General features: G+C 43.1%; 1 protein-coding gene across 1 annotated transcript in view; it reads left to right on the forward strand.

Annotated features, from left to right (window-relative positions):
* Nucleotides 1–10,233: 10,233 nt before the first annotated feature.
* The window catches only part of METTL9 (methyltransferase like 9), a 25,827-nt gene continuing 18,565 nt past the window's right edge, over nucleotides 10,234–17,495 (forward strand). The window contains exons 1-3 of the mRNA XM_019512858.1: nucleotides 10,234–10,425; nucleotides 13,287–13,496; nucleotides 14,247–14,431. Coding sequence (XP_019368403.1) covers nucleotides 10,403–10,425; nucleotides 13,287–13,496; nucleotides 14,247–14,431 — 418 coding nt within the window. The 5' untranslated portion in view covers nucleotides 10,234–10,402. The remainder of the gene's footprint in view (nucleotides 10,426–13,286; nucleotides 13,497–14,246; nucleotides 14,432–17,495) is intronic.

Below are 17,495 nucleotides of genomic sequence, written 5' to 3' on the forward strand. Positions count from 1 at the left end.
GGCTGCCACGCGGCTGAGGGTAGTGGGTCTTTTCGGGGGGCCGCGGGGCGGGAGGAGGGGGTCGCAACCTCCGCCTGGGACGAACCCCCAGCCCCCTGCCAGGGCCCGTCCGCTGTCATCGCCGCCCTGGTGCTCGCCATCCTGTGCCGCCCAGCTTGCAAAGTTATGGAGGGGCCTCGGGCCCGGGAAGGCTGAGACCCACCAAGGTAGAGAGACCCAGTGACGCAGGACGGGCCCTGCACGCACGTGCGGAGGGACCTATCTACAGGCGAGGGGTCGCACAGGTTGGGGGGGCCTACGTAGGCACCTGCCTCAGCCGGTGAGGGAGGAGCTGGGGATGTGCCCTTTCTAGGTGGCCTCCAGGCCAGCGTGGTTAGATCTAGAGTGTGCTCAGGCCTGGGCTCTGTGTTACCAGACCTGCATCGCACCCCAGGCGGGAGTTCAGGAAAAAGAAAAATACTAATGGATTTTTTATTTTTTTTTAATGGAGCTTTTGATGACTTGAGAAAAATTACATGAAATACGTGGCAATTGGTTAGTGAAGTAGACGTGGCTTATGACTATCTGAGGGATGCAAAGGAAGGGGAGTAATGACCCTGCACACTCGGCTACCTAGCAGGGGGTTCTGCTCGCGAGTTGCTGCTTGGACTTTGTTGGGGCTCTGCTGGAGCACAGTGGTCTGGCGTGTACGTGAGGAGACAGGGAGGCAAATTTTAGGCTGAATATTAAGGGAAACTTCCTGACTGTAGAACAAAGGAAACCTTGGAGGTCCGTAGTCTGGGATGTTTAAAACACTAAACTGCATCAAGAAACTAAACTACATCAAGAAAGTGTACCGTCAAAGGTGATTGTTCCATTATAGGCAGTGAGACTGGGGGGCAGGGATGAAAAATTACAGATGAAAGCGATCTGTCTCTGGAGCTTCTAGCAATGGTTTATCTAGTGTTTAGAGAGTCTCTTAACAAACTGTGATTAATGACTTCCATGGGATTACTCTCATGAATTAAGACTACATGATAAGACCCAAATATCTGGTTTTTTTCAGTTGTGCTGTTTGACTTTTTTGTTCTTATGTCCAGAATAAAAAAGTGAATTGTGCGCTAACATTTGACAACGAACTTTTAGCAATAATAGTAGTAGAGAGATTAGACTCTTTCTTTTCAGTAATGATATTCACTGGTTTCATTACAATACTGTTATAAACCCCTATTTTTGTTGTTTATAAATTACTTGCAAAAATTTGAAAAGAATTTAAAAACTTCTTAACTGATAGTTGGGTTCAGAGTCTCTGAAGCTGTTCACAGTTGTCAGCTCCTTTGTGGTGTCAAGTGGAGTGGAGACTTAAGGATTCTATTGAAGCACATAGCACGCGGTCTTCTTAACTCTTTAAATAATATTAAAAGGTTTTAAACTTATAAGAAGGACCTAGGAAAGTTAAATGTTCTGCTTTATGGCTGTGATGTGTCGGATCAATCCATGTCCTAATATGAGACCCTAGCATCCCCAACTGTTCTTCTAGTATTTGAGAAAAGAGGAAAGTAGTAAAAGCACATGCCCTTGAGGAAATAGAGATGGACATTGCAATAGAAGAGGCTATTGAGTTTAGACTTGTTTATCCCAGACTTCGTTCTTTCAATTTTTCCATTACTGCTGATGTGTCGTAGTGCTTTGGTGCTACTGAGGTTTTAACCTTTGTGTTATCTAACCCTGTTCATGGTAAATTTAGGTGACAACCGTTTTAAAAAGGTGTTGGTTACTAGCGGCTTGTCTGTATTGCACTTTTCACTGTTGATTCCACCTGTGATGGAAGAAAGTTTAAGGAGAAAAAGTCCAATGTGGACAAGGAGTAGAGCATTAAACCATATTATATACAAACCTGTCTGAAAGCTTTGTTTGAGCTGTGAGTCTCTTTGAGAAATTTGTGAACCATTTTGAAAACTGATTTAACTCTTGTGGCATTTGCTCCTGTATGAAAAGGTCTTAAAATGTGCCATTGCTGTAAGTAGTTGATGAAGACTACTTGAAAAGCTGAAATATTTGCTGCAGCTGTCTGCTCCCCTCTGCTCGCTGGCACTGTTACTGCAAACCAGCAGGATGTTGAAATAAGAATCCTGTACCATTTTTATTTGTTTTGTTTTACAGTAGTACCCCTAGACATCCCATTGTACTAAACCTTGTGTAACAGAATTAACATGCCCGTGATCACAGAGTAGCTTTGCCTCTCAGAATGGTTTGTGGTTTCTCAGTGTTCTCTGTATTGGGTGTGCTCAATTTACAAATAAAAAGATGTGTTTCTAATTACCAGTCCTGCAGACAAGTCAAGCTGAGTTCTTTCCTGCTTATGCATTAACAACAGTAATAAATGTTTCTGGGTGCCAAGTTATCCTCATTACCCTCTTTATCTCTACAGTTCTCAAATTAGGCCCTTGCTGACCTTCGTGCTTTATCGTTTCCTTCAGGGGACCTCACTGATGTGACTGACTGGAACTCAGTAAGCAATTCTCTTGGATGATGCATAAGAAGGCATAGTATCCACACCTTAGTGTAGTTATTAAAGGAAGAAGTAATTATGTGAATGCACAAAAATTTGAGTAAGAGGGCCGGCCCACTCTCAGTCGCTTTCAAAAGAAGTAGACTAGCCTAAAAACAGGATGGATTAATTTCAAGCCATCAGATAGGCCCTGGCCCACTACCTGTTGGTGAGTTTCCTCTGCATTTTATGCTGATTCATACGTTGTTGCAAGGCATCTTTCCCCATCATATTTCCACCAATCTCCACTACCAAAGATCTTGGTAAAGAATATTGTGCCTATGAGTCCATGCTCTGAGGGGTTCCAGTGGTATAATTTACTTGCATGTCTTATGCCATTTTTATGTTCTCTGACTTGCATATGTCCTAGTCCTGAAAGTAGACTTGTACTAGTGGACCCTTGAGCTTCTCCAGCGAGTCCCACTGACTTCACTGGTGTTCTCCGTGGACACAAGTGTCTGCTGTGCTGATGTGGATTTTATTTGAGGATTGGAACTTTACATTGGCATGTATTTACAATGGCAGTTGCCTTCTCTTTTACATTACTGTTGAACTTGGGCACAGGTAGACTCTAAGATGTGGTAGCTTCCATGCAGAAAGACAAAAGAGATGTGTGAAGCAAGGAAGGTCTTAAGGTGTAAAATGCACCTTATTCCTGTTCCTCATTATGTAAATTGCACATATTTAGACATGTTTGTGGTGTGTGGGTGGATGCAGAAATAAGGCAATTGAATCACTTTTAGTCTATAATGTATAAACTTGCAAAACTAGTTCTGGGAGTTCCCACAGTTATACTGTGTTTCTTATCATCACCTCAAACTCAGGGGATTAAAGCAAACCCTGACCCTTAGAAGGCTGAATGCAGAAATATTCAGCTCCCTGATAAAAATAAAATTCTGAATATCTTCAGTCACCTAAGAAGCATTTTCTTCTATGGACCTGATAGGTGCCTATAAAGGCTGATTGACTAGTACCCTAGGAGGTTCTTAAAACTCTTGTTTTCACAGTCTGATGTCCGAGTAATTCCCCAGGTCTTTATCAGGAACTTCATATTTATGATTAGGGTTGATGATAATCTGTGATTATTTATTTTTTTAATGCGTACAATTTAAAACATTTAAAATAGAGTATTTTTATTGTTGTTCATTAGCATATTTTTCATAGAATCATAGAAAATTATGGTTGGAAGGGACCTTAGGAGGTCATCCAGTGCAACCCCCTGCTCAAAGTGGGACCATCCCCAACTAGATCATCCCAACCAGGGCTTTATCGAGCCAGGCCTTAAAAAGTTCCAAGGATGGAGATTCTACCACCTCTCTAGGTAACCTTTCTGGTACTTCACCACCTTCCTAGTGAGACAGGGTTTTCCTAATATCTAACCTAGACTTCCCTTGCTGCAACTTGAGAACATTGCTCCTTGTTCTGTCACCATTTGAGAACAGTCTAGCTCCATCCTCTTTGGAACCACCCTTCAGGCAATTAAAGGCTGCTATCAAATCCCCTCTCGGTCTTCTCTTCTCCGGACTCAATAAACCCAGTTCCCTTGGCCTCTCTTCATCCGCCCTGTGCCCCAGTCCCCGAACCATCTTTGTTGCTCTCTGTTAGACTCTCCAATTTGTCTACATCCTTTCTGTAGTGGCGGGCCCAATAATGAACACAGTACTCCAGATGTGGCCTTACCAGTGCTGAGTGAAGGGCAATATTGAGTTCCCTCGATCTGCTGGCAATGTTCCTGCTAATACAGCCCAGTATGCTATTAGCCTTTTTGGCAACAAGGGCACACAATTGGCTTATATTCAGCTTCTTCTCTGCTATAACCCCAAGGTCCGTTTCTGCAGAGCTGCTGCTTAGCCAGTGAATCCCCAAGCTGTAGTAGTGCATGGGATTGCTTCATCCTAAGTGCAAGATTTTGCAGTTGTCATTTTTGAACCTCATTAGATTTCTTTTGGCCCAATCCTCCAGCTTGCCTAGGTCACTGAATCCTAGCCCTACCCTCCAGCATATCTACTACACTCCCCAGTTTGGTGTTACTCACCAACTTGCTGAGGTTGCAGTCCATCCCGTCTTCCAGATTGTTAATGAAGATATTGAAAATCGGCCCCAGGACCCCCCCTGGGGCACTCCGTTTGATATCAGCTGCCAACTAGACATTAAGCCATTGAATACTACCTGTTGAGCCCGACAATCCAGCCAGTTTTCTGTCTACCTTACAGTTTTCTGTCTACCATCCAGCCCCATACTTCCTTAGCTTGCTTACAAGAATGCTGTTGGAAATGGTATCAAAAGCCTTGCTAAAGTCAAAATATGTTATGTCCACTGCTTTCCCTGCATCCACTGAGCCAGTCATCTCATCGTAGAAAGCAATCAGGTTGGTCAGGCTTGACTTGCCCTTGCTGAATCCATGCTGACTTTTCCTAATCACCTTCTCCTCTGATTTGCTTAGGAACGGATTCTTTGAGGACCTGCTCCATGGTTTTTCAAGGGAATGAGGTGAGGCAGACTGGTCTGTAGTTCCCTAGATTCTTTCTTCCCCTTCTTAAAGATGGGCACTATATTTGGCCTTTTCCAATCATCCAGGACCTGCCCCGATTGCCACAAGTTTTCAAAGATAATGACCAGTGGTTCTGCAATGACATACTTTCTATAAATAAATTATTTTAATACAGTTTGATATAGCATTAAAGCCAAGACTTCTTACCTTTTAAAATATTTAAATTAAAAAAATAAATGTGCAAAATACGTGAGTGTCTCTCAAACTTTGAGTGACAGGCTGTGTGCTTCTCTAAATAAAGCAAACACCAGGAAGAAATCTAAGTTTTGAGGTCAAGCTGTATAAATGTAGCACATTTATATTAATGGCTTGATCGCAGGTGTTGGGGCCTGGACTCTAAATCCAGGAGACATCAGGAAGCATCCTATCATGATTGCCCATTGAGACAAACTGCAGGTTTACATGCTCCTATTTTATAACTTTTTCCTACCTTAGATGTGATAAGTTCAGTTTTCAAATTACAAGTATTTATGACTCCGCTTACCATGGCAACTTACTGTTTTGTGAGTAATCACCAGCTTTTGCTGCCGGATGGTTCTGTCTGGATCGTTCTTGCTCTGTCTCCTTGGGTGTATGCACAGAGTGTGGTAAAGCAGTAATTAGCCTCACTGCGGGTATGAAGTCTTTTCTAATAGAAAGGTGGCTCTATCTTCAGAGACTTGAACTGTTTTTAAATGGAGACCCGTGTGACTTAATTTCATCTGATGAACAGCTTATTCTTTGAACTATTTATAGGGACATCTGAAGGGGAGATTTAACAGAAGAGAGTTCTGGTTAAAGGCAACAGTGCCTAATATCACAAAATAGATACTGTAGGATCTATGAGTTTCTTAAAGGCAGGGCTATCATTATGTCTTTGTATTAATTTGTAGGTACAAGGTGTCTCAATTACAGAAATTGAGCTTTCAGAAAAATGGAGAGCACTGGCCTTGTGTTCTGGATGATTGCATGATTCTTGAGCTTGGCAAAATTGTTATAACATAGATTCATAGATTCATAGATTAAGGGTCGGAAGGGACCTAGTAGATCTTCTAGCCCGACCCCCCGCCAGGGCGGGAGAACAACAAAAACCCCAAAAAGAGAAATGGGACTCAAACGAGTCCAGCTAGGTGGGCATCCAGCCTCTTCTTAAAGACCCCCAGGGTAGGGGCCAGCACCACTTCCCTTGGAAGTTGGTTCCAGCTCCTAGCCGCCCTAACGGTGAAGTAGTTTTTGCGGATGTTCAATCTATACCTCCTCTCCAACAGCTTGTGCCCATTTCTCCTTGTTATGCCAGCGGGCGCTAGGGGAAACAGCGTCTCCCCCAAACCCCTCTGGTCCCCCCTAGTGAGTCTATAGACAGTCACCAGGTCCCCCCTTAGCCTTCTCTTGTGGCTGCATGGGATTTATGATTGAGGTTGCCAGCTATAGCAGGGCAACTTTTGGAGTTTATAAAATCAGTATTGTCATTCCTGATTGATTGCTCCTAGCTCAGGGACAAGAGTTGCCATTTTGGATCTATGTCTATAGAAAATATTTTTATAGACCTCCACTGCAGTTGCACCAAAAGTCCATATGTTTTTTTACTAAAACACAGGCTTTCTGTAGTCCTTTGTTTTACCCAAGTTCCTTGCTTGAAGCTCATCATAAGCTGCAGTAGATGTTAGATGAATAGTTAAAATATATCATAATCAAAATAACAAGCATCAGGATAATGACAATTTTACTGCATTTGATTCCAGAGTTGGAAGCAAAAGTGCATCTAATTGCTCTAGAGCAGGGGCGAGCAGTTATTTTGGGCGGAGGGCTGCTTACTGAGTTTTTGGCAAGCCATCGAGGGCCGCGTGGCAGGCAGCCAGGAGCAGATGCATATTAATTTTCTAAATTTTTTTAGGGGCTCCATGGGCCGGATACAATGGTCTGGTGGGCCACATCCGGCCCGCGGGCCTCATTTTGCCCACCCCTGCTCTAGAGTTACCTGGAAAAATAACTTGCCTGTCGGGACCAGCATCTGGAAAATAACTTTTACTTATACAGGTAAAAGTTCATTTTGCGAGGGGAACATTGTCTTCATGTCCAGAAAATGTGATCTAGCTGCTAAAACAAATCTGGGAGGCAGCCACATGAGCTAATTTTTTAGAATTTTATCAGATAGTCATATTTCCTGCTGCTGCAGCATTTGAAGATAGAGCAGGGGGTGAGCAAAATATGGCCCACAGGCTGGATCCAGCCCACCAGGCCATTCTGTCTGGCCCTCAGGGCCCCTCTAAAATGTATAAAATTATTACCTGCCGGTGGCTGCCTGTTTTTTGAAGCTGACATGGCGTCAGCAACAGGAGGATCCAGCAGCAGGACTCGGCAATGGCAAGGAGCAAAGCCTGCCAGGCCTCACCCCACCCCCAGCTCCCCCACCCTCCAACCAGAAGCTTCTGCCTAGCAGAGCCTTCTGGCCTGGGACCCTGTGGCTGTTCCCCGGCCCTCCTTCCATCTGAGAGCAAAAACTCAGGTAAGGAGGGGACAGGCACGTAAATCAGGACAAAAATATTTTTTTAAATAAAATGTAAAGTAAGTTATTGTAGACATGCACTTTGGTGTGGGGCAAATTGCCCCACTTCTGGCAAACTGCCCTTTCCTCACTCCTTCTGGCTTCCAGCATGCTGCAGGAGCTGGGGCACAACTGAAGGAGTGGAGACACTCTGACCAGCAGCCAGAGCATCTCTCTAAAGGACCAAGCTTCTGAGTCTGCCAGTGCACACTCCTGTCATGTACACCATGCCGCTTTTTGTTCACTTTTTTAATTTTTTGCTACCTGGATTTGCCCCCTGCACTGCAAATTTGCAGAGCACATTTTAACATTCCAGGCATGCAGTTTGTGGCACCACAAAGAGGTTTACGGTGTCACAAACCACATGTGCCTGCACATATGGATGCATCCAGAGAGTTAAATACTGCATTCCCTCACTAATGCAAGGCTATTGGGTATAGCAGGGTTGACAAAGATATGGCCACACAAGAGCCATGTCATCTGGTCCATGGGGCTCCCCATGTGTCCAGAATTTTGGTGGTGTGGGAGCAGTGGCAATATTAGTTGCCATTGCTCCCAGAACCACAGCCGTTAAAGCTGCTGCTGCTGCTGCTTATCCTGCTTCCAAATTTGGACCCATCTGGAGCCTTTTAGCCCACGGACTGACTCAATGCACTGGATCAGGCCTGTGGAGCCAGATGAGTTGGGCACCACTAGGGTATACCACTATATTTGCTTGGCTAGGTTCCTGGGTGGAGTTGCACTAAATTATTCTACTGTCTTTCCTTGTATTATTTTTAGCTAGTTTCCTATATTTGAGGACATGCTGAGAGATTAATCCAGCCAGGGCCGTCCTGGGGGGGAGGGGGAGCAGTGAATCAGGGCGACCGCCCTGGGCCCTGCGTTTTGTGGGAGTGGGGACCCGCGGAGCAGGGCACAGCAGCGGTGGCATGGAGCTGGGCAGAGTGGTGGCTCTGCATCCAGCTGCTCACTACCCCCCGCCCCACACTACTGCTGCTGATGGTGGCAGCAGCAGCTTTGGGTTCGGGGCTGTGGGATAGGAGCTGGGGCGGGGCCCAGCATGGGCTGATTTGTCCCAGGCCCTGCACCTCACTCAGGTCAGGTCTGCATCCAGCCCTTTCAAAATTGAATAAGATTCACAAGAATATTTGTGATAAACAATCTCATTAACAATTTTGTCTGTCTCCCGCAGTTGCATAGTTTTTTGGAAAAAATGTTCTCATCAGATTCACTAGTAGCTTCTTAATGAAACTGTCAGACCTGACTGACACTCATGAAAACTGTTTTAGTCTCCAGCTGAGGACAGCTCTTCAATGACAAAGTAGTGGACATGCAGCATTTGTGAGGAAAACAATCTAATCAGCCAAGGCAGATTTTTCTTGTATGGCTATTTATTGCAATAGCAGTTGAGTGCAGTTCAGACAAACAGTTTTATAAAGTATCTAATTTTACAGGCATTCACTGCTGCTGTTTTGTACCTCATGCAGACAGCAAGCATTATTCCACAACATGATTGCCTTGTAGCTTGAGCATAACTTGCAGTGCCATATGTGTCTGTATAGTACCTTCAGGGAAACAGTGGAGAAAAATAGTTCCTCAACAATTTGAGTCCTTGATGAGACTCTTTGGCTATACACTGTGGATGGACTGCACTTTGGGAGTAGACAAGGGGAGTACATACAGTGTGCAGATTTGATGGTGCTCCGGGCCCAGCATGGATGCTCTTTGGTATAGTGTAAATCTGAGTATGCAGGGGCCTCACTTTGTGCCGTCGGTCAGATGGGAGTGATTGTATAATGCACAATCTTGGAACATTTTTCTTCTGGACACACCATTCCATTCTGAGCCATCAGGTGCTTCAGTGGTATGACTACCTTTACACCCTCACCCTACTCCTTTTCCTGGTGGATGGAATTGTGCGTGGTAAGGGCTGAGACAAGAAGTTGAGATGTGACAGTGATCTGAGTCAAAGCGTTGTATGTTGTTCTTCCTGGTATTCCTGCTTTGCTTGATCTCCTCTCCCTGGCAGTGTCTCCTTCCTCATTCACTCCCATCTGCTCATTCCTCCTTAGTCTTGTGTAACCAGGATAATGATCAGGCTGGGAAGGTTCAAAGGTGCTGTCTTCAAAGTTAAGCCTGATTCTGATCAGCCAGCATATTTTGATGTTCAGTGTATGAAGCTTGCCTTGGCTATATTGATTAGATTCTTTCTTTTCCTAGAAAGACTTCAGGGTATACATCCTGGACTCCTTCCAAGAGGAGACTCCATGAAAGGTTGAGAGAGAGAATTAGTAAACAGGCAGCAATATTTCTCAGCTTCATGTTGTTTCTACAGTGCTAGGCAGCTGCATAGAAAAGTCTGTTGATGCAATATATTTTTTATGGAAGACACTTTTGTGTAATAACTGTTCAAAGTTAATAAGAATAATAATTAAAACACAGTTTAAAATAATTGTTTCTTAAGGATTAATCTACCTGCATTTTATTGCAGCCCAAACCTAAATTAATCTTGAAATCTAAATGTTCAAAGTTATGGAACAGATTTATCTTCTATGAATTTAGCTGTTTTTAACTACTGTTTGTTTTTGTATTGCTCAACTTTTAAATTGTTCCTTTCTCTTCTTTCTAGTGGTATGTGTGCAACACAGAGCAATTGTCTGAATCCCTTCAGCCTATTTTTGTCCAGAGTTACCTTGACCAAGGAACGCAGATCTTCTTAAACAACAGCATTGAGAAGTCAGGCTGGCTCTTTATCCAGCTCTATCACTCTTTTGTGTCTTCAATTTTTAGCCTCTTTATGTCTAGGACCTCTATCAATGGGTAAGTGAAAAGATTGTACTTGGTCTCCTTTTTTGTAAACATATATTGGCCCAGAAACTCCAGGTTTAGATCACCAAGTGCTCAGTCCTTTGATGTCCTGCCCTACAGAGTTGCTGATTTTCTTCCAAGATATGCTTAGCTTGATTTTCTTCATTCTGTCAACTGAATCGCCTCTGAACCACTTTTATGCGACTCATTTGATCTGTACATTCAGTCAGGATTTTCTAACCTCACTTAAATGTTTACACTTTTACTCTTATCGCAGCCTGACAGATCAGAAATTCTGTCATGCCTTTTTAAATTCAAGAGGGGAAAAATGTACACCAGTTAACAAAAGGTGATCATAGGATTCCCAGTTTATCCCAACATAAATACTGCTATTATCCATTGCTTCTCAAATTCCTGTTGGAATGGGGGTACTTTCTTAGTTCTTCAACCAGTTATTTCTCCTCCTTCCATTTATTCATCCTTTGCTTTGCTTACCATCCCTTTAGAGCTGTGATGACTGTTTTCCTAGTTGAAGATGGCTGTATAAAACCATCTCTGCATCCTGGCTCATTCAGGTAGCTCTTATATTTGCTGGAGGGGGTCACTTCAGAGCAATTGAAAAATTCCCTTATGTGTAATTGTCCTTTGGAGGCTGAGTTCCTTGCGTCTGTAGTTTTGCTAGATGCAGAAAAGTAGATGGAGAAATATGGTCCAAATCTAATATATTGTGGATAGCTACCACACAGTCAGACTCCAAAACCTATTATACAGATAATTATTTTCATATGCCTGCAGCTTTCTTATCATTCAGTTTTTAGTAAAACATAAAGCAAAATCAGAGCTTCAGCTTTTCCATATAAATTCATTTTCTTTTGTGCGTATTTTAAATGTTGTATATCCAGGAGTATCTTTATGCAGCCTCTGAATAGTTGAACAGAATCCTAAAGTTTATGGGTTGGACTTAGTGTAGTGTAATGAATATGTGCTACCCAGTTGTCCTAGACCATTGCTTCCCCTTTAGAACCCTATTTTTTTTCCTGTGTCTAAGGTACTTTGAGGCTTAATTGTTGGGATTATTTTGCTGGTCTCTTCCTGGATTAGTTGGGATGGGCTTCAGGGAGGTGTAAAGTTGCACAGAATTTAGTCTGTGTGCAAAACTGCTCTTCTTGTGAACCCAAATTCCAGACTCTAGAAACAGTTCGCTACCCTTACTTTTGCAGAACATATACAATTCCTTTAATGAGGCAGTCTCTTCTCTGCCCATCCATCCCTTTCAGGCACATGCGCAGCTTCACCTCAGTTCTGACTGTCTGTGAAGAATGAATTTATTATAGCTACATGCTTGATATTTTTCCCCTCTTCCCTTTGCACATATACACCCTTGATTTGAGGACAGTAACCAGCTACCATGGCTAGCAAATAGCCTTTTTCTTTATTTCCCACCAGCTGATTCTCTGAGCTTTCCTGTCGAGTTCTTCAGTTACTTTTACCTTTAGATAAAGGTCACTTTGGTTCCTCCTTTTCCCCCTTTTTTTCTTCCTGTTCCATCTGTCTTTTTTTTTTTTTACAAAGGCTTTCAACTGCTTTGAATGATGCCTCTTGGTGCCTTCAGGAATAATAGCCATAAGCCAATTATGCAGTGGGGCTGACACAATGTGCTGCAAGGGGGTTCTACATAAATGGGCTATACTCTATATTTAATATCTTCCCTTGGCATCTGTGCTAGAAATTTAACTGATGGGTTTTTTTTTCCTGTATCACTTTATTAAGTATGTATCCGTTTTCAGAAAATTTGGCATTTCCCTGGATTACTACTTTTTCACCTGCACTGCTTATTCTCTTCATTACTCTTGATCATAAATCCTTGCCTTATTCACTCTTATAAATCTCTTCGCAGCTGTTGTGGCCTGTTTGTACTAATCATTGTCTTAATTTTGACTTCAGACCTGAAGAAGATAGGTTTGGTATTTCAGACTGAAGGTAGCCCAGCATAATGTTCTTTATCTCCCTTGCACCTCTTATTGACTGATTCTTCTTCTTTTTCCCTTGCCTTCCCTCCTCTTTCATCCCCAGCCCTTCTATTGCAACAGCTGAAATCTTATAATATATGCCCTGCAAACAATAGCAGGAGGTCATTGACATGAACCACAAAGAATCCAACTGTCAACTGTCCAGCAGCCAAGTCCTTAATGAATTGTTCATTTTGTATTATACACCCTATCCAGTCCAACAGGGAGTCATCAGATATTAGCAGGGATCCCCAAAACTGAATCATTATTTTGTATGGTTTTAAAAAAGAACCCTTTGTCTTTCCACTGCTGCAGCAATGTCACCCTTACTTGCTCTTAAGTCCTCTTTAGTCCTTTTTCACAGCATATTCATCCTTCTTTGTGCCTATTTACAGTTCTGCTCTCATTTGCTATTTCCTTTCCTATCTGAAAATTTTGGCTAAGTCCTGGTCACCTTAGGCACAGAGTTAATTTAATGCTGGGGTCAGTTGGTCTGCTAATTCAAATACAGTAAATTGGATTTGTCCTTTGTCTTTTCTTCCCATCTTTGGCTTTGTCCTTGTTTTCTTGTGGAGTCTTCTAAAGTAGCACCTCTTTCCTATAAACCTTCTTTCCCCTCATCAGATCCTCCCTAAAGCCCACATAAGTGTATGCAGATACCACCTTGTATGTATGTATTTGAGTTTTCAGGCAAGTACAATAGACAGGTTGAATTAAATTGTAAATTCTGCCAAGCAAGGGATCATTGTCTGTTATGTGATTGTTAAATGCTGGATGCTTCTATTGCACTCCATAAAGTATTCCAATGTCCTCTCTTTTTTAAAATTTGTGCAAAATCCAACACTTTAATCTTTTACATTTCAGGCTGCTGGGAAGAGGCTCAATGTTTGTGTTTTCACCAGAACAGTTTCAGAGACTGCTCAAAATAAACCCAGAATGGAAATCCCAAAGACTTCTCGACTTAGGAGCTGGAGATGGAGAGGTCACTAAGGTCATGAGTCCTCACTTTGAAGAAATCTATGCCACTGAGTTGTCTGAAACTATGATATGGCAGCTTCAGAAAAAGAAATACAGGTATTATAATAAATATATTACTTAGTAATATTTAGTGTAAAGAATGTGGGAGCTGCCTAGTATTTTAAGAATGTTGTTTGGTCTGTCACTATATAGCTTGCTTATATGAATGGGTAGTTTGGGAATAGCTTGACCTGCACATAAAGGTGTATTTGCTTTCCAGTCTGATGTGCCCCACATATCAGAACAACTTTGCCTATTTTTAATAATTCCGGCTTCATGGCGAGCATACACCAGTTTGATTTAGTTCAAGAGACTCAGGGAAATGAAAACAGATTTAAGACTGACAGCTCTGAGATATGAGGGCACTGTGGGGAAACAGACTGAACCCCAGTTCCCAAAAGTGGGGATATCTGAACAAGCTAAGACTACCTATGCTTTAGATAAGGCAGATATTCAGGTAGATTTGTGAGAGAACTCGCTGTTCATTTACTTTGTTCCTACTATTGTTAAACAGTAGTGTAAGCAGATTTGATGTAACCAGTCTTTGTGAGGAAGATCCAGATTAAAATGTGTGCAGTAGATTGTATAGACCTGCTAATGGTTTTTGTGGAGAAACTGTCCTTTTAAAAGGCATAAAAAATTCTTATCTGCATGTTCTCTTATGACAGCATGCCAATGATGCATGTTAGGTCAGCCTGATCCGTTGGGAACTCTCTTCTTCCCTGTCATTCTAGGGAGCAAGAGCTCTGAGACCATGGGTTCAGTTTGCAGTTTTTATTAAAACGCTTTCTGTATTTCTCTCTTTAGAGTGCTTGGCATAAATGAGTGGCAGAACACAGGTTTCCAGTATGATGTTATTAGCTGCTTGAATTTACTCGATCGCTGTGATCAGCCACTGACTGTTTTAAAAGATATTAGAAGTGTTCTGGAGCCAACTAGAGGCAGAGTCATTCTAGCATTAGTTCTGCCCTTTCATCCATATGTGGAAAATGGTAAGTTGACAGACCAAAGATACTTCGGGAGGTTGGGGAACGGTTTTCAGGTTGTGTCTTGAATTAAGAGCCTCCTAATATAATTATGTTTACATTTCTACATTACACTTTTAAAATGTGCTTGTCTTTTGTTCCTTAAGTGCTGCTACAATTTAAAAAAAAATTAAATACAAGTATGTGTTCAACTTAAGATTAATCTATCACTATAGCCTCTGACTGCTTATTCACTAGCCTCATCCAAATCTTGAGCAAATACATGGGTCATACACCATGTCCTGAAGGCTGCCATGCTCAGGCTGAATCAGAACAAAGAGGGTAGTCAATTCTAGGGTGCTCTTCTGAGATCATGATACTAGGAACCCAGCCTCCATACACAGAGAGCAACACCACATAAGGTGAGAAAATAACTTCTGAGCAGTTAGAATCAAGCTGTTTAGAGTGCTATCGGTCAGTGTCAGTGGTTTGAATTGTATCTTGAAATGCATAGGAAGGTAATGCAATTTTGGCATTAGAGTGTGCAGCAACTAAAACAGTTAGCATTTTCTATAATTCTGGTGGGCACTTATATGGGCTGGAGGGCCACTTAAGGAGTTTTGGTGAATTGTTGAGTGGGGAGGGGCGTGCTGACCTGGCCTCCCATCACGGCTGTTTACACCACTGGGTGGGACGAGGCTGGGAAGATGCCAGTTGACCCTATCCAGCCTGGTTTGCCTTGCACCCACTGCTGAGGACACTAGACAGAGTAGATGGGCGGGTGGGGTCCCCACTGAGACCGGCTTGGAACCCCTGTGGATAGGGCATGCTCAGCCAGGCAAATGGGGTGTGGCAGTGGGAGGGTGGGAAGCAGTGTCTGGGAGCCAGATGGATGGGTGGGGCCTAGACCAGGGCTGGGATTGTGGTGCCGTGATGGTGCGAGGCTGGGGCCCAGGGCAGAGCCACAATCTGCTCCCTGCACATCCATTGCAGGTTCATGCAGGGAGCTGATCATGGCTCTGGCCCTGGCCCTGGCCATGCTCCTCTGCACTTCCTCCTGCCACAATGCTGCTTCCTGTCTGCCTGCGGTCCCATCCCATTCACCTATCTGAGGGTCCCAGGCCAGTGTCAAGAAAGACCTCACCTACACGTGCTGTCCAGCGAATGAGCCAGGGTGCCCAGGAAGTGGGACCAGGTCTGGCAGTGATGACGGAGATAGCGGCAGCCAGAATGTGAGGGCAAGGCTGAGCTGCTGCCACAGGGGCTGCCAGGAAGCCAAGTCCAGCCACTGCACTACTCCGGCCCCACAGATTACAAGTTCCTGGTGTGCCTGAGAGCTGTGCTCAGGCACTGGGTGGGCTGTGTTCTATGCCCAAGGGCAGCCACTCACGCCATGGCCTGGGCTGCCCTGCACCTGTGCCACATGGGGCCAAGGGACCCACTGCAGGCTGGATAGAATCACTTGGCGGGCCTTTTCTGCCTACCCCTGGTATAAGTTGTGGTTAATGTTTGTTTGATATTTTTATATTAGAGGGGTCCAGAGTAACCTTTCAGTCATCTTTGAGTTTGGAGAAGTAACTGAAAGCTTTTTCAAGTGTAACCAGCTTTTCTTTCAATGTTTGTAAATGTTGTGCCCTAGATTTTCAAAAGTGACTAGAGATTTTTATTTATTTATTTATTTATTTATTTTTATGTTTTCGGTCTCAATTCTTGAGTGCCAGTGTGAGGCACCCAGCAGGGGTTGACTGAGAGGCTGTGGGTGTTCAGCACTTCTGAAACTATTTAGGCATCCTTTCAGGTGCGTAAGTTTGAACACTGCTTTGACTTTGCCACTTGTGGGGCATCTCTGATCAGATGCTGTCAGTGGCAAGCATCCTGAAGACCATAAGGGCATCAAAAAAGATCCTTTTTGCTTTTGTAGGATAACATACTCTGGTGTCGTTGTAACATTCAGGGTATGAAAACTAAAACTAGAAAAGGTTTTTGACTTAATGCAAGAATGAATGCAAGACTGCAGTAGTATTACATTAATTACATGTCCTTTTCCTTGAAGTTTTGAAAATAGATCACAGTTTCATATGCATATTAAAATAATATATGAAGGCCTGTAATGTGTATAAAGTGGCTTTTTTTAAATCAGTAACATTTAAATCTGTTTTCTGTTTGTTTGTTGTTGTCTTTTTTCTGGGAGGGGGCAAAACTAGTCTTGTAAAAACCTATACAACATTTTAAATGCATTTTGATGTTTTGGACACAATTTCTTATTGCCTTTAAGGTGAAATGGTTTGTTTTTGTGTCCTAAAAATTCTGTAAGATTCCATTGAATAATGAAACATAGAACAGTCTCTATACCAGTATCCTTATGTTCTAGATTATAACAGTGACTATTATTCTGTTTGTTATATACCTTTTTAGAATTGTACATGTGTATTCAACTTCTCTGTATTTTGCAATCAGTGGTATCCAGGATCTGCTTTCCTGCATTCGCCTCTTCTGACTACAGCCTATTGGGCAACTGCACAATAAAACTTAATGCCAATTCTGGAGATACTGAAGAAGGGACAAATGCAAGAGCATATTTTTACTTCCTTGTGCATCCATGCCCTAATATTTAGTGGAAGTGGAACTCTTCCCTGAATGTAGAACTTCAAGGTATTTTTACTGGAAGTAGGAATCTGCTGTTTGACACCTTGTAAACTAGAAACCGGTGGCATAACTAGAGAGGGGGGGGTGATAAGGGAAACTACTCCCCCCTAGTTGGGGGGGAACTGGGGGAGAAGGGGAATAAGCAAAGTAAAAGGGGCTGCTGCTGGCAGCTGCATGTTCGCATTTGCAGGTACGATCACCAACTGGAAGTCGCTGCTTCCGCTTTGCCCCAGACACCCAGCAACATTCCTATACTGCTGTCAGAAACAAGCTTTGTTTGGGCTGGTGACCTGGGACAAAATAGATACTTAGTTTCAGACAGCCCTGTTTCCAGTAAGTTTGTTACCCACCATCAAGTGGCCACGAGCAGCATTTTTACATGTCCTTCTGTCCCCTGTCAGGTCTCTCCTTTAATGTATATGTACGTTTGGATACTGGGGGGGGG

This window comes from Gavialis gangeticus, unplaced genomic scaffold (genome assembly GCF_001723915.1).
Source record: "Gavialis gangeticus isolate Ggan-Ray unplaced genomic scaffold, GavGan_comp1, whole genome shotgun sequence".
Classification (NCBI taxonomy): Eukaryota; Metazoa; Chordata; order Crocodylia; family Gavialidae; genus Gavialis; species Gavialis gangeticus.